The 23,225-nt window shown below is 45.0% G+C and overlaps 1 protein-coding gene across 3 annotated transcripts in view; it reads right to left on the bottom strand.

Moving 5' to 3' along the window:
* LOC124038336 (zinc finger CCHC domain-containing protein 24-like) overlaps nucleotides 1-23,225 on the bottom strand; it is a 62,184-nt gene that overhangs the window by 19,279 nt on the left and 19,680 nt on the right. Inside the window, exon 1 of one of the 3 annotated variants that reach the window (XM_046354099.1) lies at nucleotides 12,467-12,924. The exons of the other annotated variants lie outside the window; for them this stretch is intronic. Coding sequence (XP_046210055.1) covers nucleotides 12,467-12,652 — 186 coding nt within the window. The 5' untranslated portion in view covers nucleotides 12,653-12,924. Of the gene's footprint in view, nucleotides 1-12,466; nucleotides 12,925-23,225 lie in introns of those variants that run through there. 3 annotated transcript variants of the gene reach the window in all.

Raw genomic sequence — 23,225 nt, 5'->3', positions numbered from 1 at the left:
TGTGTGTGTGTGTGTGTGTGTGTGTGTGTGTGTGTGTGTGTGTGTGTGTGTGTGTGTGTGTGCGCGGCAGATAATCATTGTTTATGTCCCTGCCTCTGACCCTTGTGTGCAAAGATAACGGTCAGTGTGTTTAGATGGAACAGACCTCGTGTGTTTCTGTGTCCACAGGGGTGGGACTTTCGCAACACTACTACAACCAGTGGGCTGTGCAGTCAGCCACATCCTGAGAACCACAACACAGCAGGCAGGGCTGTGACTCATCACACACACCTCCCCATCAGCACACATTCTTCAGGAACACACACACACGCAGGCAAGCACACACACAGACACAGACATATCCCCATTACCTTACACACACACAGGTGTTCATACACTCCCCCGTACTTCTACTCACAGCTCCTACAGATAGCCTTCCATAACAGCACAGGACTAATGAACAGAAATAGACAGTAAACGGTAGGCTAAAGAGAGAAGGAGAGAGTGACAGAGGTAGACATACAGTAAACACAGATGTAATGAGAGTAAGACAAAGAAGGATAGTGGTTGAGAGAGTGAGTGATAGGTATACTAAACAAAAATATGAATACAACATGTAAAGTGTTGGTCCCATGTTTCATGAGCTGAAATAAAAGGACCCCCGAAATGTCCCATATACACAAAAAGCTACTTCTTCTAAAATTTTGTGCACACATTTGTTTACATCCCTGTTAGTGAATATTTCTCCTTTGCCAAGATAATCCATCCACCTGACAGGCGTGGCATAACAAGAAGCTGATTAAACAGTATGATCTTTACACAGGTGCATCTTGTGTGGGGACAATACAATTACACTAAAATGCTCAGTTTTGTCACACAACACAATGACACAGATGTCTCAAGTTGAGGGAACGTGCAATTTCCATGCTGACTGCAGAAATATCCACCAGAGCTGTTGCCAGATTGAATGTTGAATGTTCATTTCTTTACCATAAGCCGATTTCAACGTTGTTTTAGAGAAACTGGCAGTACGTCCAACCGGCCTCACAACCACAGACCACGTGTAACCCCCCCCCCCCCCAAAGCCAAGGACCTCCACATCCAGCTTCTTCACCTGCAGGATCGTCTAAGGCCAGCCAACTGGAAAGCTGATGAAACTGTGGGTTTGCACAACCAAGGAATTTCTGCACAAACTGTCAGAAACCGTCTCAGGGAAGCTCATCTGCGCGCTCGTCATCCTCACCAGGGTATTGACCTGACATCGTAATCGACTTCAGTGGGAAAATGCTCACCGTCGATGGCCACTGGCACGCTGGAGAAGTGTGATCTTCACGGATGAATCCTGTACGGGGCAGATGGCAGACAGCGTGTATGGCGTCAGGTGGGCGAACAGCTTGCTGATGTCAACGTTGTGAACAGAGTGCCCCATGGTGGCAGTGGGGTTATGGTATGGGCAGGCATAAGCTACAGACAACGAACACAATTGCATTTTATCGATGGCAATTTGAACGCACAGAGATACCGTGACGAGATCCTGAGGCCCATTGTCGTGCCATTCATCTGACGCCATCACCTCATGTTTCAGCATGATCATGCACGGGCCCATGTCGCAAGAATCTGTACACAAAAGTAGAACATGTCCCAGTTCTTCCATCGTCCGCATACTCACCAGGCATGTCACCTAATGAGCAAGTTTGGGATGCAATGGGTCGATGTGTACGACAGTGTGTTCACGTTCCCACCAATATACAGGAACTTAACACAGCCATTGAAGAGGAGTGGGACAACATTCCACAGGCCACAATTAACAGCCTGTAGAACTCTATGAGAAGGAGATGAGTCACGCTGCTTGAGGCAAATGGTGGTCACACCAGATACTGACGGGTTTTCTGATCCACGCCCATATCTTTTTTTGGGGGGGGGATATCTGTGACCAAGTCTGCATTCTTAGTCATGTGAAATCCATAGATTAGGGCCTAATGAACTTATTTAAATTGACTGATTTCCTTATTTGAACTGTAACTCAATAAAATCCTTGAAATTGTTGTAATGTTTATGCGTTTATATTTTTGTTCAGTATAAATAGAAAGAGACGGGTGAGAGAGATGTAGATTTAAAACCCACTGCTCTCCTTCCAGCTGTGTTCCCTAAGGGGTCCTGCAGATGTACCACCCCCCACACAAACTGGACAAATACCACAGGCCTACAGTCATCAGTGCCAGCTGGGTAGTAGAGAGGCCCAACAATCAAGCCCTCCCGGACTGCCGAGGGGGAGGGAAGTGGAGCGAGGAAGGAGGGGTGGGAAATTGAAAGCAGATGGCCACCATAGGGGCAGAACATGAGAGAAAAACAGATTTGTTGTAAAAATCGCTGCTCTGCTTTGAATTAAGCCATTAAGTTACAGAGAGAAAGATAAAATAGCGCTAACCAACCAACAACTGTAGCTGTGGCCACAAGTGGAGTAAATCGAAGTCATTGCGATGTGGAGGAATGTAGAATGTAGAAAACATGTCACCCCCACATTCTGAAATTGCATTTTTGTCCCCCACAGTTTTATCATTGGAATGTGATACAAAACAAGATGCCTCCGTGTGGTCGGGTAGGCTGTTTGGAGTGTTTATCCGACTGGATAAAAAAATATATATAAATAAGTATGTCCCCCCCACTTCTAAAACCAAAGTTACGCCCCTGCGTTTGAGTATCGTTAATACTGTCTATAGTTAGATGACAGAGAGAAAGAAAATAGAGAGGAAGCCAATAGAACATACAAATTGTATCCGGAGTTCTGCAAACGATAATGTTTTCACATCCACCATAGTTTCAGGAGTTTCTTCCAAACTATGTGACCTGACTAGGAAAAGCTAGGGCTTGTGTTTGGCCTGACTCCTAGTGGTTAAATCAGGTGTGATGGAGCTGGGCTAGAACTAAAATGTGTATTACTCAGAAATTCATTGAGAAACACTGATTTAGACCACTCATTAAAATATATTACTAATAGGGATGTTGAGAGATTTAATTAACTCAGCTCTCAACATTTGTACAGTTCAGATTGTATTTGGACCACACATTAAACTCAGACTTTTTAGAAGATGAAGAGGTATTCCAACCAGGCATTGAATTCACGGTACTCTGAGGTTGAAGAGGTATTCCGACCAGGCATTGAACTCACGGTACTCTGAGGTTGAAGAGGTATTCCGACCAGGCATTGAACTCACGGTACTCTGAGGTTGAAGAGGTATTCCGACCAGGCATCGAACTCACGGTACTCTGAGGTTGAAGAGGTATTCCGACCAGGCATTGAACTCATGGTACTCTGAGGTTGAAGAAGTATTCCGACCAGGCATCGAACTCACGGTACTCTGAGGTTGAAGAAGTATTCCGACCAGGCATTGAACTCACGGTACTCTGAGGTTGAAGAGGTATTCCGACCAGGCATTGAACTCACGGTACTCTGAGGTTGAAGAGGTATTCCGACCAGGCATTGAATTCACGGTACTCTGAGGTTGAAGACGTATTCCGACCAGGCATTGAACTCACGGTACTCTGAGGTTGAAGAGGTATTGGGTGGCGCCAAGAAAGACAGAGTGAGAGAGAAAGTGAAAGAGACAGACAGAGAGTTGGAGAGAAAGAAAGAGAGAGAGAGAGGAAGTCATGGAAAAGATGCCCGTTATTGACCACCATAGAAACCCAGGCCAGACCGCCACTCTACAGACCTTCACATCTCATATACACTATAACATGCTGATGGAAAAGGACTATGTACATTTAGCTCTCTAAACCTAACTTTGAAATGTACAGTTTCACTTCCAACGAATACAATCTAAAGACTGCCTTATAAGCACATATATAAGGCCTTATGCAGTATTACCAAATGTTCTTATGAGTTAATTAATGTATCATCATTATAAGACTGTATATTTTCAAAGGCCCTCTAGCCCCATATCTGACCCCAGTTCCTAAAATAAATGTAGCAAATCTGGGATCAGATTACTAGACCTAATTCGAACCCTTCGCTTTAGGGAAATTAGCTAATATCTGAGCTTGGACCAGTATTCCCTAGAGGCTAGCTCTCAGTCACATACAGTATAACTAGGCCTGTCAAAAAAAACGACATGTTTGTTAGTTTGGTGAATACACATGCCTTTCAGACTGTGGTTTCTGTGATTGTGAGAAGAAAGAAAGGGATTTAAAAAAAGGGATAAAAAGTGTGGGGGGGGGGTTCCAATGGTCAGTAGTAGTAATTGCACAAACTGGTTGCAATTTGGAAATATTATACCAGTATTATTGGTTTTGTTAGGAAATGCAACTCAGCCATAGAGGCGGGTAATGAAGAGAAGGCCCCTGAATATGTATTTACCAGCCCTCTGTCCACATCTCAACAATATAAAGAAAACAACCTCCTTCTGCTTCGCTACTTCAGGTCAGACAATACATCACAACTCACAATATAGTCTGTCCTATATTACTGACTAAAACACCAAACTCAAACTATGAGAAACTAATAGGCCTACATAACTCCACTATTGTAATACTTAAACGTGCTATCATTGGTTACATACTCCTACCACATGCTGCGCTGATGACTGGATTAGACCACCCAGATCACTGAGGTCCATCATGACTGGAGACACGAACATCAACACGCCAGTCACTAACTAGTAAAGTAAGCTACGTATAATAAATAAGATGCTGTCGTCATGCATTTATTATTTTTGTACAGTGCGTGAAAAACGGCAACTACGCCCTTCAGGCTTCAGTTACCTACATACAGATGGGATGTAAAGAGGTATTTCATTATTTTGAGAGAGCACTGATGGCCGGATGAAGAGTGTAACAACGGATAACTTAATAACACCGGTTAATGTAGAAATGTTCAATACAAGGAGCAAATGGACTGTTTTTCATGTTCAGGTAACGTGGGAAAACTCCTGGTCCACAACCACAACACACACAGAGTAATAAAGTGCATCTCTGTCTGAGGGCTCAATAGAGAGTTAGCCAATCAGGACTCAGGGCCAACACAGAGTCTGCAGATGGCCTTTCTTTCAGGCTCACACACACACACACACACAGAATGACACGGTCTTTTCCTCAGCTGTGTAACCGCGGCCACAAAAACATACTTTTTTATTGGATGTTTCCGGTGCCCTGGTCGACGGCCCAATCCCATGCCAGAACCTCAGCCAGGTGCATTCTGGGAGGTTATTCATAAATTCCCCAATGCGCTGCCAGATAAATGATCTCCCTCTCTCCCTCTGTCCTTTGCAGCTGTCCCTTTTTAATGGCTGTGAAGAGAAGCAGTTCTGGCTGTAAGAGAGAGGAGAGGAACAGGTGTGATAGAGTGATAAATCTACCACCTCCACAACAATGCTGCTCTGTTTTATGAAAACAATCGCCCCTGAGGTGGGCTGGCTGGGGAGGCAAAGACCCCCACACTATGGAACTGACTGGCCAGACATGCCGAGAGACCCCCACATATATTACACTGTGGAACTAGCTGGGAAGGCAGGTTCCCCAGTATGAGAGTCAGAGTCAGAGACAGAGATAGGGACAGAGTCAGATGTAATTCACTGAGGACCTGTCTGGGCAGTCTCACACACACGCACGCACGCACGCACGCACGCACGCACGCACGCACACACACACACACACACACACACACACACACACACACACACACACACACACACACACACACACACACACACACACACACACACACACACACACACACACACACGCACGCACGCACACACGCACATTCGCGCGCGTTGGGATCAGAAGTCTCCCTGGCCTTGCTAGCATCTGGAAACCATCAGAGTAAACAAAGGAACAGTGGTGACTCAGAGTGTGTGTGTGTGTGTGTGTATGTGTGTACTTGTGTGCGTATGTACAGTATGTCTGTATGTGCATGTGTTCAATTACCAAACATAGAGAGACACGACCCCGCTTCTGTCCCCTCCTCCCCCCTTCTTCTCACAATCTGTATTTAGTTTGGCCCAGTAACAGTCAAAGATACGTTTCAAAAGATACACAGATCCAGTTCCGTCCCCCCTCTCTGAGTTAGTATTTTGTGTTTTTGTTTGGCTAGCTGATTGGCCGTAGCACTTGTGATAAGACAGCTAATAACTGTAATGTGAGTTTAGCTAGCGTGTTTGCATATCAGCGTGCTGGTATATTACAATGCCGGCATATTATTGCGTTAACATATTAGCATGCTAACATAATGATAGTATTACATGCTAAGCTAGTGCCAGTATATTGGAGGCTACAAGGAAAACACAGGAATCTGGATGCGGTTTAAACCTGAGAACTGGTTCTTCTCAGTGAAATATGAGCAAAGATCAAAGCGTATATCAAGTTGATCCTCCTTTAAAGATAGGACAAGAAGATATTTCCTGCACTTTTACATAATTGGTATTTTTGTAATAGTAGAAGCGCAATCATAATAGTCCTGTAGTAATAGTAGCTTCGAACTACAGGACCCATAGAGGTCTGGTCAAAAGTATTGCACTATTTAGGTAATAGGGTGCCATTTGGTATAAATCATGTGGTTTGTTTCTCTATTGCTGAGTGATATCCTGCCAAAGTGGTTATGGGATTTTTTTGTAACCTTGCATTTGACTCTTATACTAAGATTGTACTGGTACAATTCAACACACATTTTGGAAGAACATTTTTACATAAGACAATAAAATATGGTTGTTGTATATTAGCTTTTCTTTTATTTCAATATACTCACTGACTGCAAGTTGCTTTGCATACTTTGTATGTTAAACAACTCAAATATAATGTCAAATAGTTTACAAAATAGAGCCACAGAGTAAAACTGTACAACCTCAGGCATCTCTGAGGCGATAGAGGTGTGAATGACAAATCTCACAATTCACAATAAATAGACTGGTCCACCACCAGTTACCAGCATGTAGCCGACTGCTGCCGGGCAGAGACTTGCTTGGGCATTTCAAGTTCACTGCTAGTCAAAGTTAGCATGTGATGGATTACTGACCAATATAGCCAGCTCACATCCGACCTCCAGCCTCCAAATATAGATACAGCCCCGAAATAAGGATGTCTATAAGACGTTCAACTGTATGGTATAATTTGTGAAACTGAGCCATGGCAATGTGTGTTTCTGTGTGTCTCTGAGTCTGATTATGTCTCCTGATGTTCTGTGTGTCTCTGAGTCTGATTATGTCTCCTGATGTTCTGTGTGTCTCTGAGTCTGATTATGTCTCCTGATGTTATGTGTGTCTCTGAGTCTGATTATGTCTCCTGATGTTATGTGTGTCTCTGAGTCTGATTATGTCTCCTGATGTTATGTGTGTCTCTGAGTCTGATTATGTCTCCTGATGTTATGTGTGTCTCTGAGTCTGATTATGTCTCCTGATGTTATGTGTGTCTCTGAGTCTGATTATGTCTCCTGATGTTATGTGTGTCTCTGAGTCTGATTATGTCTCCTGATGTTCTGTGTGTCTCTGAGTCTGATTATGTCTCCTGATGTTCTGTGTGTCTCTGAGTCTGATTATGTCTCCTGATGTTATGTGTGTCTCTGAGTCTGATTATGTCTCCTGATGTTCTGTGTGTCTCTGAGTCTGATTATGTCTCCTGATGTTATGTGTGTCTCTGAGTCTGATTATGTCTCCTGATGTTCTGTGTGTCTCTGAGTCTGATTATGTCTCCTGATGTTCTGTGTGTCTCTGAGTCTGATTATGTCTCCTGATGTTATGTGTGTCTCTGAGTCGGATTATGTCTCCTGATGCTAAGGGTGACTGAAGAGACACAAAAGACAAACGCTGAAAATGACCTCCAACCAAGTCAACCCCCTGCACAAAAATAGATTTGATGCATGAATATTCAAAATATACAGTACACAGTGCATGCAGTGATGATTTGACGCTGACGAGTGGCAAGCTTTGCATTGGCTTCTTATTCAGTCAACAGGCAGCTGCAGTAGCTATAAGTGATGAGATAAGCATTCTTATCCTGTACAGTGTGGCTAAATATAAACATAAACATTGGACAATCAGTAGCAACAGTCACTGGACGCAGGCGCACACACACACACACACACACACACACACACACACACACACACACACACACACACACACACACACACACACACACACACACACACACACACACACACACACACACACACACACACACACACACACACACACACACACCCTTCCAAACTTGCTCCCGTGTGCGACCATGGAAACAGCACGTGAACAGTTCATTGCTATTACCATAACTTGGAATGAGTAAGCCAGCTGTCAAAGTAAAGTTAAAAAGATTGATGTTGTGTAAATGGAGGTTACATATTACATTTTGAGGCGATTGGTGCTTTGGCTACGAAACTTTCCAATCAATCTTAATTAAAATGATTAAGATTGTGTGTGCAAGCAAGAGGACACACACACACACACACACACACACACACACACACACACACACACACACACACACACACACACACACACACACACACACACACACACACACACACACACACACACACACACACACACACACACACACACACACACACACACACACACACACACACACACACACACACAGCCATTGAGGGTCATCAAGTGTACTTTTAGTTTTTGAAAAGAAATTGGATCCTCACCAAAGGGTGTATATTTATGAAACACTTCCAAACCTCTTCTCAGTCATGCAATGTGAAGTAATGGTTCAATAAACCAGGGCCTGTCTGCTGAAACAGCTCAAGTTCACAACAATGGTTGTAGAGCAGAGACCATAGACCTCAATATGGACTTGATTTACTGCCTGTTATGTCATTGAAAATTCAGTTTAAACACCCAATTCCCTATGTAGTACACTACTTTCGACCAGGCTCCATAGGGCTCTAGCTAAAAGTAGTCACTATATAGGGAATGGGGTGCCATTTGGGATATAGTCCTACACTGAATGCTCAAGAACATAACAGGCAGTAAATCACCGTTCCTGGATGTGGGCGATGTTCTCTGATTTACGGACAACAAAATCCCATCTAGTCACAGTAACAAATGGAAATGTTATTAAGATACAGTATATTGCATAATGGTGTGTGTGTGTGTGTCCGTGCATGCACATGTCCTAGATTTCAGGAAACCTATTTTCATAACCAAAAAAACAACAACACTGCTGTCTTAAAGTACATTAAAAGAGTAGGCTAACTATTGACTACAACAATCAATGATCTCATTCATTATCAGAGTTATCATGAACAGAAAATTGACATTTTAGTGTGTGACCCCAGTAGGAATCAAAATCACAACCCTGGCATGGCGAGAGCCACGTTTCTACCAACTGAGAAACACAGGACCACCACCAAAAATCACAATCCAATGACCTGACGTTTACAATTAGGCAACCCGGACCACTAACATGAATCACTCTCCTCATACAAGCCTGGTGACACGCTGGCATTACACTCTGACTTTCAGGAGGCCATGTGTAATAATATAGTTGACCGTGCATTTCACTAGCGCTTTATGTGGTACCGTCCTGATATGTGCATTTATACTGTGATGTACCTACTCTGAATAAAGCTATTTTCTATATCCACATAATTCTATTCTCATCTTCTATTCTATTCTGCCAAAATAACTCCCCTCCAAACCAACACAGCTCAAACTATAGGTCTATGGACTGGAAGTGGTCAGTACAATGTATTAACATACGATCACACAACTATTACACTGTATATTCATTGATATGGTACAACGATGTAATACGTATGTTATCAGTTGTACATCATCTACAGTGGGACCGTTATGAAGCTCTCTACCACATCTATATTCTTTATGTAGTTATGGCAGACATGCATGGTATGACTTCCTTATCACCTACTTATATCACTCACTCACCCAAAAACCCTAGTCTGGACCTCCAGGCCTACCACAGTGAACTGGCACACACACACACACACACACACACACACACACACACACACACACACACACACACACACACACACACACACACACACACACACACACACACACACACACACACACACACACACACACACACACACACACACACACACACACACACACACACACACACACACACAGCCTGACCCGGTAGGTGTCCTATAGGCCTACCACTCTGAACTGGGTCAGCATGCTGTTCTTATATAGGTTTCATGTTCAGAGAGCCATTTATTTTAGCTGTAGCAGCTATGTTCTCGGTATTCAATTCCCCTATAAGAAGCAGCTTACTTACAATAACACCTCTCCCCAGTGGGTTCCATGTCTAAATAAGTTAGTACACATTCATGGGAGTAGTCATACAGACATGTACTGTAATATCCCGACTGAGACGTACATGTATGTACACATGCCCTATGAGGGATGGTCACGTACATACATTTCAAGTTTCAAGTTTATAATGTCACATGCACAATTACAGTGAAATGCCTTTCTTGCAAGCTCCAAACCCAACAATGCAGTAATCAATATCAATGTAGAACTAAAAAATAACACAAGTCAGATCAAAAACGAGAAGAAATAAGAAGAACAGGAGAAAGTAAGGAACTACAGATGAAGTCGGAAGTTTATATACACTTAGGTTGAAGTCATTAAAACTCGTTTTTCAACCACTCCACAATTTTCAGTTAGGACATCTACTTTGTGCATGACACAAGTCATTTTTGAAAAACTGAGTTTAAATGTATTTGGCTAAGGTGCATGTAAACTTCCCACTTCAACTGTACATACTGTGTTCTCGTCTTGGCTCATTTTTATAACTACTGCTGTATACATGTTCTATCCATATACTGTCAATACTGTATATGAATACTGAAGTGATAGAGGTAGATATGTATAGGGATAAGGTAACTAGGCATAAAGAAATATGATTAACAGAGTAGCAGCGTCTATGATGATTGTATGTGAGTGGGGTGTGCGTGTGTGTAGAGTCAGTATGGGCATATTATGTATGTGTGAGCAAATGATAGAGTGAGTGTGTGTGTGTGTGTTGGAGTGTCAGTGTGCATGAGTGTGTAAGGACTTGTGCATGTGCATAGAGACAATGCAAACATAAGACTCAACTCAGATAGTCCATGTAGCCATTTTGTTAGCTATTTAGCAGTGCTATGGCTTGGGGATAGAAGCTGTTCAGGAGCCTGTCGGTGTCAGACTTGATGCACCGGTACCGGTTGCCATGCGGAAGCAGAAAGAACAGTCTATGGCTTTGGTGGTTGGAGTCTTTAACGATTTTCCGGACTTTCCTTTCACACCACTTGATTTAGAGGTAATAGATGGCAGGAAGCTTGGCCCCAGAAGAGTACTGGGCTGTCCACACCACCTTCTGTAGCGCCATGCAATCGAGGGCAGTGCTATTGCCATATCAAGCAGTGATGCAGCCAATCAATATGCTCTCAATGGTACAGCTGAATAACATTTTGAGGATTTGAGGGCCCATGCCAAACTTTTTTAACCTCCTGAAGGGAAAGAGGCACTGCCGCACCTTCTTCCGGACTGTGTACGTGTGTGGACCATTTTAAGTCCTTAGTGATTTGGACACCGAGGAATTTAAAGCTCTCAACCCGCTCCACAACAGCCCTGTCGATATGGATAGGGGTGTGCTCTCCCCTCTTTCTCCGATAGTCCACGATAAGCTCCTTGGTCTTACTGACATTGAGGGAGAGGTTGTTGTTCCGGTATCACACTGCCAGGTCACTGACCTCCTCCCTATAGGCTGTCTCCTTGTCACTGGTGATCAGGCCTACCACCATCGTGTCGTCAGCAAAATTGATGATGGGGTTGGGGTCATGCGTGGCCACTCATGGGTGAACAAGGAGTACAAGTGGGGACTAAGCACACACCCCTGTGGGGCCCCCGTGTTAAGTGTGGCGGAAGCGATGTTGCCTACCCTCACCACTTGGGGTTGGCTCGTCAGGAAGTCCAGGATCCAGTTGCAGAGGGAGGTGTTCGGTCCCAGGGTCCTAAGCTTGGTGATGAGCTTGGAGGGGACAATGGTGTTGAACGCTGAGCTGTAGTTAATGAACAGTATTCTCACATAGGTATTCCTCTATGTAGGTGGATGAGGGCAGTGTGGAGTTTAATTGAGATTGCATTGTCTATGGATCTTTTGGGGCGATACGGAAATTGGAGTTGGTCTAGCGTGTCTGGGATAATGGAGTAGATGTGTGCCATAACCAGCCTCAAAGCACTTCATCATTACAGAAGTGAGTGCTACAGGGCAGTAGTCATTGTGGCATGAAGCATTTACATTTACATTTAAGTCATTTAGAAGCCTTAGAGTTATTGGGAACAGGAATGATGATGGTCATGTTAAAACATGTGAGGATTACAGACTGGGACAAGAAGAGGTTGAAAATAACTGTGACTATGTCTGCCAGCTGTTCTGTGCATGCTCTGAGAATGCACCCTCGAGTATCGTTGGGTCCCGTTGGGTCCCGAGGCCTTATTAACCTGACCTGATTAAAGACTTTACTCACGTTCGCCTTGGAGAGTGAGATCACCCAGTCCTCTGGGTCGGTGGCGGCCCTCACGCCCGGCACCACGTTGTTATTGTCAAAGCGTACATAAAATACATTGAGTTCATCTGGTAGAGAGGCATCATTGGGCAGATCACAGCTGGGGCTTTCTTTGTAATCCGGAATGGACTGCAGCCCCTGCCACATGCGGCAGGCGTAGAAGCCTGTGTAATATGATTCCACCTTATTCCTATATTGTCCTTTTGCTCATTTGATGGCTCTGCAGAGTTCATAGTAGAACGTATGGTACTTGTTCTTGTCCTCAGCCATAGCCTCGGGGTTGTACGCAATGGCCCTGTGTGTGGTAGGCCTGTCCTTAAGTTTAGTACCAACCTTGGTGTTAATCCAGGGCTTTCGATTGGGGAAGCAGAAAGCCTTCACTGTGGGATCAATGTCGCTGATGCATTTCCTAACGAAGCCGGTGATGGGGGTGGTTAGCTTGTCGATGTTATCGGTGGTCTCAAATCCAATCAGCGCTAGCACAGCAGTACTGTAGCATAATCTCAATGGAGCGAGTCATGGTTACTTTCAATTTAAGCTTCTGCTTGTAAACAGGAAGCAAGAGTACGGAGTCATGATGTGATTTGCCGAATGACGGACGAGGGAGGGCCTTGTATGCTTGCTTGTGGGTAGAGTAACAATGTTCTAGGACTTTATCGCCCCTAGTGGTGAGGGTGACGTGTTGCTGGACGTTGGGTATCACATGTCTTAATGATGCAGAATTAAAATCGCTGTCAACCAGAAAAGTAGACTCCAGATGTTCGTTTTCCTGTTTGTTTATAGCCTTGAACAGTTTGTTAAGTGCTTGTTACTTTTCTTTTCCTGAGGTGGAACGTATACAACAGTCACGATAACAGCTGAAAACTCAGCAAGAAAATCCCACAAAGCGACAAATGCAAACACAAAAGTATGAGACAATATATTAAAAAGAATCATGATACTGTATGTATTTTTTAGGAACACAAACTTTTGAAATTACTCACATTACTCACTGGATACAGAGCTAATTTATCTAAGACAAGGCCATATCTAACTGTAACTGGGTTTGTTGTTATCTATTACACTGTGATACAGCCATGGGCCTTCAGAAGACAACCCCTTCCAGAAACAAGAACAGGATAAGTGCATTTACCTATCCGCAAACAGTGACGCAAATAGTAACATGGCCTCCTCTTAGCGAATGGTGTCTGTGTGTGTTTCTGATATTACACCACAGCTTCTCCGAGGTCTGTTTAATGTAATGTTCTGAGAACAGCGTGGGGGGGGGTAGAGTATACAATAGTATGCCAAGTATGCCACTTGTGTTTAGTCTATTTCCAGGCATTGGGATGGGGAGATCTCATAAAAGCCTCTCATTGAGATTTTACAGCAGGGTTGTCCCAAATGGCACCCAATTTCCTATATAGTGGGCTACTTTTCACCAGGGCCCATAGAGCTCTGGTCAAAAGTAGTACACTATATATAGGGAATATGGTGGCATTTGGAACTTCACCCAAGAAGGTCAGGGATGACTAAGTGATTGTACTTTATAGAGCTGATCTAGACAGAAAATCGAGAGCATGGAATGGGTGTGATCATGTGTGGTGCTAGACAGGTAAGCCAACCAATCAATCCTCACTAGACAGATAAAACAACCAATGATCACAGACATGGAGAGGCAGCCTTTAGTTATTATGCCCGTAGCCTCTGGAATAGCCTGCCAGAGAACCTTGGAAAGACATATTTCTTGCTTTGCATTTCATTAGGGTGTTTTTTAGTGTAGTTTAATATAGTTGTGTAGTATACTTTTATTTTCACTTGCATTGCATTCCATGTCTGAAATGTGCTATATCATTTAAATAAAGCTTGATTTGATTTGACTAGACAGCTAAGCCGACCAATAAAACGGAGAAACAGCAGTCTTTGCATATCCTTAGCCAACCAATAAGAAGCCCATATAATTATATTGATATCTGTTTGTCTAGATTGAGCCTAAATCCCATTGAATAATGTTGTTCTTGCCATAATATAAATATTTTCAAATCTGAATGTTTGAGTTGCTGATCTGTTTGTTGTTTGGTTATGGATTGGGGGGGGGTGGGGTGGTGTGTGGGACTCTGGTATGAATGTGTATAGTGTTCTAGTGTTATTAGGACAGCTGATAGCCCTCTGGACAGATGGGATCAGAAATGCTTTAGGGGAGTTTGATTATAGCCTAGTCCCAGATCTGTTTGTTTTACACCAAAAATGACCGTAGGCTTGTTGAGATGACACTCTGACATGTGGAATATCAACATATAAATGTGCGCTGCAAATAGTAAAGAGAGAGAGAGTCACTTCAGAGTTGATTCCTACAATAATAAAGTTTCCACATGGAGTTTCACTAGTCCCCTATGAGACAGAGAACCATTCAGCGAATCCCGACATTCTTGGTCTGCTGACACACAACAACCAAGACAAGTCTGCTAGTAGTTTCACAGTAAAACATACTAAGAGACTACCACACGTTTTCTTCATCGAGGACACTTTGCTTTGTAATGTTGATCCACTGTCTGTGTTTGTGCGTGCATGCCCTGTGTGTGTTCAACACGTGCTTGTTTGCGTGTGTGTGTGTGTGTGTGCACCATGCTTTTCTCCTTAGTAACAAGCCCTGCCCCAGACAGCTGCAGAGACTTCTCTCCCGTCAAGCTCTCTGTTTGCCAAACCCTCTTCCCAGTTTCCCACATTCTCAGATTTCCAAATTCCCTAATCCTGACACAACACTGAATGACAGTGTTTTGGGGAACTGTTGCTGTTCACATAGAGTGTTTTTACTTGTGCTTTGAAAATGGCTTTCATAGTGTCTTCTGAAAATGTTAAAGTAAATTTGATCATTTTAAAAACTAACTTTCTTTTATAATTCTGCAACCAAATTATCCACTGATAAACTGAAAGTACCAAAATCTTAATCCCAGCAGGCCGTACTCCACACCCATACACTAGCCTAACTCTATTCACAGATCTGGGATCAGCTTACCTCATCCCATACACTTACCCACATTCAAGAACCTAAGAACCTAAACGGACTATAGATCAGCTGTGATGAGGGCAACAGCTGTACAGCAGCAGCATATGGGCTCCGGGGTGAAGTTTCCCATATGTACAGATCTAGGATCAGCTTCCCCTCCTGCAATCCTTACGACCATTAGTGCGGAAAATGCTAAACTTAATCAAGATCAGCGTCGATGGGCAGCTTCACCCTACAGCAGCATACAGCATTAGGTTGCCAGGCCAGTAAATGACAAGGGCAGGTTGTCAGGACCCGGTTACGAACCCGGGTCTCCGGAGTGAGAAACAGTCACTTAACCAACTGAGCCACAAATAGTCGGAAGAACCCAGAAGATGAGGCAGACACAGCAGTACTTGAGACGGTGTATTTAATGAAGTAAAAAGTGAAGTTCTTCCGTAAAACTTGTAACTCCATAACCTCAAAATGAATTCCATAAGAACAAAGGTAATCCTCCAAGACAAAAAAGGTAAATCCACAAGGTGGAAGGTAAAGCACAAAAAGCCTCAAAAGATACTCAAAAAACAAACAAACAAGAACAAAAAACAGAATTCCACAAGAGAGTCCACCGGGATCAACAAGAGTACACAGAGTACTAGGGCTGGGTGCTAACATACAAACACAGAGCACAGAACTGAGGAAAACAAAGGGTTTAAATACAATCAGGGGAAATGAGGCACAGGTGAAAATAATAATGGGGATCAAGGGAAAACAAAAGGTCAAAAGGCACAATGGGGGCATCTAGTGACCAGAAACCAGAACAACCCTGGCCAAATCCTGACAGAATCCCCCCCCCTAGGAACGGCTCCTGACGTTCCTACCAGCTCTCTCAGGGTGGAGGGCCCTGAACTGACGAATGAGGTCAGGGTCCAGTATGTCTTTGGCAGGAACCCAGGAGTGCTCCTCGGGACCGTAGCCTTCCCAGTCCACCAGATACTGCCAGGACCGCTGCACCCGGCGGGAATCCAGTATCCGATGGACGGTATAAGCCGGCTGGCCTCCAATGACACGAGGCGGAGGGGGAGGTCTGTCTGCCAGGACAAGGGGAGAAAAAAAAACAGGTTTTAATAAGGAAATGTGAAACGTGGGATTAATCTTAAGGGATCTGGGTAAGTGTAGGCGATAAGAAACTGGGTTAACTCTCCTGGCAACCTTAAAGGGACCGATGTATTTTTGGGACAGCTTGCGAGACTCCACCCGTAGTGGTAAGTCTCTTGTGGAGAGCCAGACTCTCTGGCCGGGGCGCAGGGTAGGCCCGGGATGGCGACGTCTGTTGGCTTGTTGTTGGTACCTCTGTGAGGAACGCATAAGATTAAGACGGGTCTTCCTCCACATAAGCCGACAGCGTCTGACGAACTTCAAGGCTGAAGGCACTCTGACTTCTGCCTCCTGGTCCGGGAACAATGGAGGGGCATAGCCAAACTGACACTCGTGCGGGGACATACCAGTGGAGGAGGAGCGCAAGGTGTTATGCGCGTATTCGGCCCAAACAATGAAGGACGACCATGTGGACGGGTTGTTACGAGTCATACATCGGAGGGTGGTTTCCAGCTCTTGATTCATCCTCTCTGTTTGGCCGTTGGACTCCGGATGGTACCCTGAAGAAAGACTGGCAGAAGCCCCCATGAGTTGGCAGAAGGCCTTCCAAAACCTAGAGGCGAACTGGGGACCTCTGTCAGAAACCATATCTTGAGGAATGCCGAAGACTCGGAACACCTTGGCAGAAGGTAACTTAGTCAGAGGGACGAACCTGGCCGCCTTAGAAAACCTGTTGATTATGACTAGGATAGTAGTATTGCCATGGGATGGAGGAAGGCCAGTAATGAAGTCCAACGAGATATGGGACCAGGGTCTGTGGGGAACAGGTAAAGGGTGAAGGAGTCCTTGCGGGTGGAGGTGAGAAGATTTGCCCTGGCAGCACACGGGGCAGGCATTGACGAAAGTGGCAACGTCTTCTCTTATGGTAGGTCACCAGAACTTACGCTGGATGAACTCCAAGGTGCGACCTACGCCCGGGTGACAGGTGAGGCGAGAGGAGTGCCCCCACAGAAGGACCTGAGTCCTCACTGCCTTGGGGACAAACAACCGATTGGCAGGACCTCCTTTTGGGTCCGGTTCAATAGCTTGAGCTCGTCTCACGGTATCCTCAACTTGCCACGAGATCGGAGCCACGATCTTAGCAGCAGGAAGGACAGGCATGTCCGTGTCATCTCGAATGGCAGGAGCGTAGATTCGGGACAGGGCATCCGGTTTGAGATTCTTCGACCCGGGCCGATAAGTGAGGATAAACTGGAATCGATTGAAGAAAAGAGACCATCTAGCTTGTCTAGAGTTCAACCGCTTCGCCTGCTGGATATACTCCAGATTTTTGTGGTCCGTAAGCACTTGAAACGGGTGAGAAGCCCCCTCGAGCCAGTGTCTCCATTCCTTCAATGCCATCTCAACCGCTAGGAGTTCACGATCCCCACATCGTAGTTCCTCTCAGCCGGGGTAAGCCGGTGTGAGAAGAAAGCGCACGGATGAAGCTTCTTGTCTTCAACCCTCTGAGACAGGACAGCTCCAACACCAACCTCTGAGGCGTCTACCTCCACCACAAACGGTTCATCCGTAGTCGGTAGTATCAGGATGGGAGCAGAGAGGACGCGCTGCTTGAGTCCTTGGAAGGCCGTCTCAGCTTCTCTTCCCCACAAAAACCTTGCATTGCCACCCTTGGTTAAAGCTGAGAGAGGGGCTGCCACCAAGCTGAAGTTCTTGATGAACTTGCGGTAAAAGTTAGTGAAGCCCAGGAAACGCTGAACTTCCTTAACGGATTTGGGGGTGGGCCAATCCGCTACCGCCCCTACCTTCCTGGGGTCCATTTGGACTTGACCGGGTTCCACTACAAATCCCAGGAATTGTACTCGGGATGAATGGAATTCACATTTTTCCGGCTTAACGTACAGATGGCTGTCTAGGAGGCGTTTGAGTACTTGTCTGACATGCTTTGTGTGTTCTTGAAGAGAGCTCGAAAAGATGAGGATGTCATCCAAGTAAACGAACACAAATATGTTAAGCATATCCCTAAGCACATCGTTTAGGAGCGCTTGGAACACCGCTGGGGCGTTGGTCAGGCCGAAGGGCATCACCAAGTATTCATAGTGACCAGTAGGCGTGTTGAAAGCGGTCTTCCACTCGTCACCAGGTCTGATCCGCACAAGATGGTATGCGTTCCGCAAGTCAAGCTTAGTGAAAACAACTGCTTCCTGGAGCACCTCGAAGGCTGTGGCCATAAGGGGTAGCGGGTAACGGTTACGAACGGTTATGGCATTGAGTCCCCGGTAGTCGATGCAAGGACGTAATCCACCGTCTTTCTTGGCCACAAAGAAAAACCCTGCTCCCGCCGGGGAGGTGGATGGACGCATGAGGCCTGCTTCCAGAGCGTCCTTGATGTAGGTATCCATAGCAGCTCGTTCGGGTGGAGATAGGGAAAAGATCCGACCCCTGGGGGGGCAAGTGCCCGGAAACAGTTCGATGGGGCAATCATAAGGTCTATGGGGTGGTAGCATGGTGGCCCTCTGTTTGCTAAATACCAGTTTGAGGTCATGGTAACACTCGGGAACTCGGGTCAGGTCGATGGATTCTAAAGACTCGGGAGTAGAACTCGGGGAATTCGGGAAAATACAAGTGGCTTGGCACGTAGGACCCCACTGCTTGATTAGTGCCCACAGACCAGTCGATGTGAGGGTTATGGCTGTGAAGCCAGGGGTATCCAAGGACGAGAGGGAACTCGGAACAGGAGATCAAATGAAAGTTCATCAATTCCTGGTGTTGTGAAACTGAAAGTCACAAGGAGGTAGTGACATGAGTGACAAGTCCAGATCCCAAAGGGCTTCCATCCAATGTAGTAACCCTCATGGGGTCACTTAGAGGTTCAGAGGGAACGCCATTCTCCTTCGCCCAGACACCATCCATGAAGTTACCTGCGGCTCCAAGCTTGTGGTTGTCCCAGGAAAGGGTGACTGGAATGAGCAGACGGGAGTTGGACGGATGGAAGGAGGTTATGTTTCCCGTTACAGTTCCCCCCGGTCTGTACAGGACAGAGCGTTTCCCTGGAGCCCGGGACACGTGGAACGGAAATGGCCCGGTTTGCCGCAATAGAGACAGCGTCGCTCCCTCATCCGGCGGTCTCTCTCAGGAGATGCGTCCAATCTGCATGGGTTCCGGTGGAGCCAGCGAGGATAAAGGTGGGGACTCGGAGCTGGGACTGATAGGGGCTAGAGGTCTACGGTTGAGTTCTCTCTCTCTCAGACGCTGGTCAATGCGTGAGACCAACTTGATCAGGGACTCGAGATTGTCCGGTGGTTCCCGAGTGGCCAGTTCATCTTGGATAGTGTCGGAAAGGCCTTTCAGAAAGCACACCGTGAGCGCCTCGTTGTTCCAGCCACTCGCTGCTGCCACCGTGCGGAACTGGATGGCATAGTCCGTCACGCTGCGCCGACCTTGGTGGAGAGTGAGGAGCTGTTTGGCTGAGTCAGAACCACTGCTTGGGCCTTGAAACACTCGTTTGAATTCCTCAGCAAAGGCAGAGTAGCTGGCACAGCAGGAATTATGGGCATCCCACACAGCAGTAGCCCAGGCCAGGGCTTTTTCCGACAGCAGGGTGATGATATATGCGATCTTAGACCGGTCGGTGGGGAACAACGAGGGTTGCAGCTCGAAGGAGAGAAAACATCGGGTGAGAAACCCTTTACAAGCACTTGGATCACCTGAGAACCGTTGGAAGACGAGGTTCAGCCAGAGGGTTAACTGCCATGGGTACGTGAATCTGAGGTACTGGGATGGGAATTGTTGCCGGGGTAAGTCGATCAGATATCTGCTTTATGGAAGTCAGCATCTCCGACAGAAGATGAGAATGTCTAGCCATTAAGGCCTCTTGCTGAACCAGGGCGGCTTTGTGGCGTTGGACAGTCTCCTGGTGGTGGGACAGCATGGCAACAAGGTCCTGGGAACTGGCTGCCTCTGGGTTCATTTTTGGCTCTGTGTTTCTGTCAGGACCCGGTTACGAACCCGGGTCTCCGGAGTGAGAAACAGTCACTTAACCAACTGAGCCACGAATAGTCGGCAGAACCCAGAAGATGAGGCAGACACAGCAGTATGAGTATGAATACACAGATGGTGTATTTAATGAAGTAAAAAGTGAAGTTCTTCAGGAAAACATGTAACTCCACAACCTCAAAAGGAATTCCACAAGAACAAAGGTAATCCTCCAAGACAAAAAGGTAAATCCACAAGGTGGAAGGTATAGCACAAAAAGCCTCAAAAGATACTCAAAAAACAAACAAACAAGAACAAAAAACAGAATATCATAAGAGAGTCCACCGGGATCAACAAGAGTACACAGAGTACTAGTGCTGGGTGCTAACATACAAACACAGAGCACAGAACTGAGGAAAACAAAGGGTTTAAATACAATCAGAGGAAACGAGGCACAGGTGCAAATAATAATGGGGATCATGTGAAAACAAAAGGTCAAAAGGCACAATGGGGGCATCTAGTGACCAAAAACCGGAACAACCCTGGCCAAATCCTGACACAGGTTGAGTGGCTGGGCTGAAACACAGACAGACAGAGGTGCACAAATACCCATCTTATTTCAAAGTACAGCGAGGGAGTTAAGAGTGGACGACTGGAGAAAACGTTACATGGTACTGTCCTCAGTGTGTGTGTGTGTGTGTGTGTGTGTGTGTGTGTGTGTGTGTGTGTGTGTGTGTGTGTGTGTGTGTGTGTGTGTGTGTGTGTGTGTGTGTGTGTGTGTGTGTGTGTGTGTGTGTGTGTGTGTGTGTGTGTGTGTGTGTGTGTGTGTGTGTGTGTTCATTTACTAGATTCTACCCTGGATAAATAATATATGTATATATGCATGTATGCCTCTGCATGTGCTGTTTGCATCTATATCTGAGGGTGTTGCCCAATATGGTTTCTCGATGTATGGCTATAAAGGCCCTTCCACTGTACTTTATGTCTATGGAAAAACTAAATAACCACCCATGCAGAGGCAGTGCCAGACATAGAAATTGAATGACTAGAATACCTATTCCTATTCAAGTTAATGGGTCTGATATGTGAACCGGCAGCCATATTGAGTGCACCCATGAGTGTTCCAGCCAAATTGCTATGGTCTGAGAGGCTTTCCCCAGTTCTAGTAATTCTAGAACAGTCTAGAGGCAGTAGTGGGAGTCTAGCGGCTGGCTGTCAATTTGTAAGGAAAAAACAGTCTATTCATAACATTCAGCATCAAGTCTAGTGACCATCAACCCCCACCTTGATTGTCTAAATTAGGCCACTGAATTGACAAGAATGTGAATCATGTGTATTACAGAAACTGTAAATACGCTTAAAATTATGTTGATTTATCTCAGCTAAATACGACCTTCAGTGATCTTCACTTTCTTTCTCTCTCCCCATAATTCACCCCCAAAAACTCACACTTTCACTCCAGCCCCAGCCAGCCAGAGACAGAGCAGAGCAGTCAGAGACTGCACCTCCCCCAAGTATATTGAATTGAGAGAGAGAGAGAGAGAGAGACAGAGACAGAGAAGAGAGAGAAGAGAGAGAATAAAGGAGAAAGAGAAATGCTAGTTAATACAGCATGCTGGCGCGTATATCATTAAGATGTCCAGTCACATCTCAGGCCACTTCTCAATTTTGATGGCAATCTGTTTTGAATTCATGCTACTTCTCATGCACTGCACTTCTTATGCACTGCACTTCTTATGCACAGCACTTCACTTGTTGCAGTGTTACAGCTCGAAAGCAGAAAAATTGATACGTTGCATTATATACACATATATATATATATATGGTTTAAATGTAGATTATATATATATATGTATATATATATATATATATATGGTTTAAATGTAGATTATATATATATATGTATATATATATTGTGTGGGTATATATATATATATATATATATACCCACACAAACACTATAAATGATTTAATACATCAGTAAATGAACACAGACACACAAACGGATGCACACACACAGACACACACACAAAGTCAAGCAGTTATACATCAATACATTAAAGAGATAGTTAACACCCAAAAAGTATGTCTACAGTAAATCAACATACAGTAATGTTGTGATATACAGTATGTACTTGTACAAGTCAAGTAATGTCAAGACAAGACAAGTTTAAATAAAGTAGAGCAAAGTAAAGTCAAATAAAGTACCCTAAATGGACATTGTGTTGCTGTTATCACCTGACCCCTGACCTCTAACCCTGACCTGTGACTCCTCCCTATCCACCCATTACCTGGAATGTTATTTTCCGTGTGTGTGAACATTCATTCTGTACATGTATTTTCTCTGGTATGCTGAGCCTATACATTAACACGCCATCGCCATGTCCAGAAAAAAGACTGGCATTGTCTAGTCTTTGATCAGTGATAAATGATGAGACTTCTCAAAAAGCCAACCAGAAATCTTCTTTGACAATATGTACATTGTATTTGGCTGTTAGTATGCTGATTCTTCATGAACGTTCCACAGCGTGGATGCAGTCTAAAACATGCCTTGTCTTGTGTTTGATCAGAAAAGAATGGCATAGCTTGGTTGTGGAATTGAACTCCACTGAAAATGACTTCTTTGACAACACAACACAGACTTACACATCTGTTACATGAGCCTTCAGCTTCACTGTGGTC

The sequence above is a fragment of the Oncorhynchus gorbuscha genome, linkage group LG06 (genome assembly GCF_021184085.1).
Source record: "Oncorhynchus gorbuscha isolate QuinsamMale2020 ecotype Even-year linkage group LG06, OgorEven_v1.0, whole genome shotgun sequence".
Lineage (NCBI taxonomy): Eukaryota > Metazoa > Chordata > Actinopteri > Salmoniformes > Salmonidae > Oncorhynchus > Oncorhynchus gorbuscha.
This window is presented reverse-complemented; position numbering and strand designations above follow the sequence as displayed.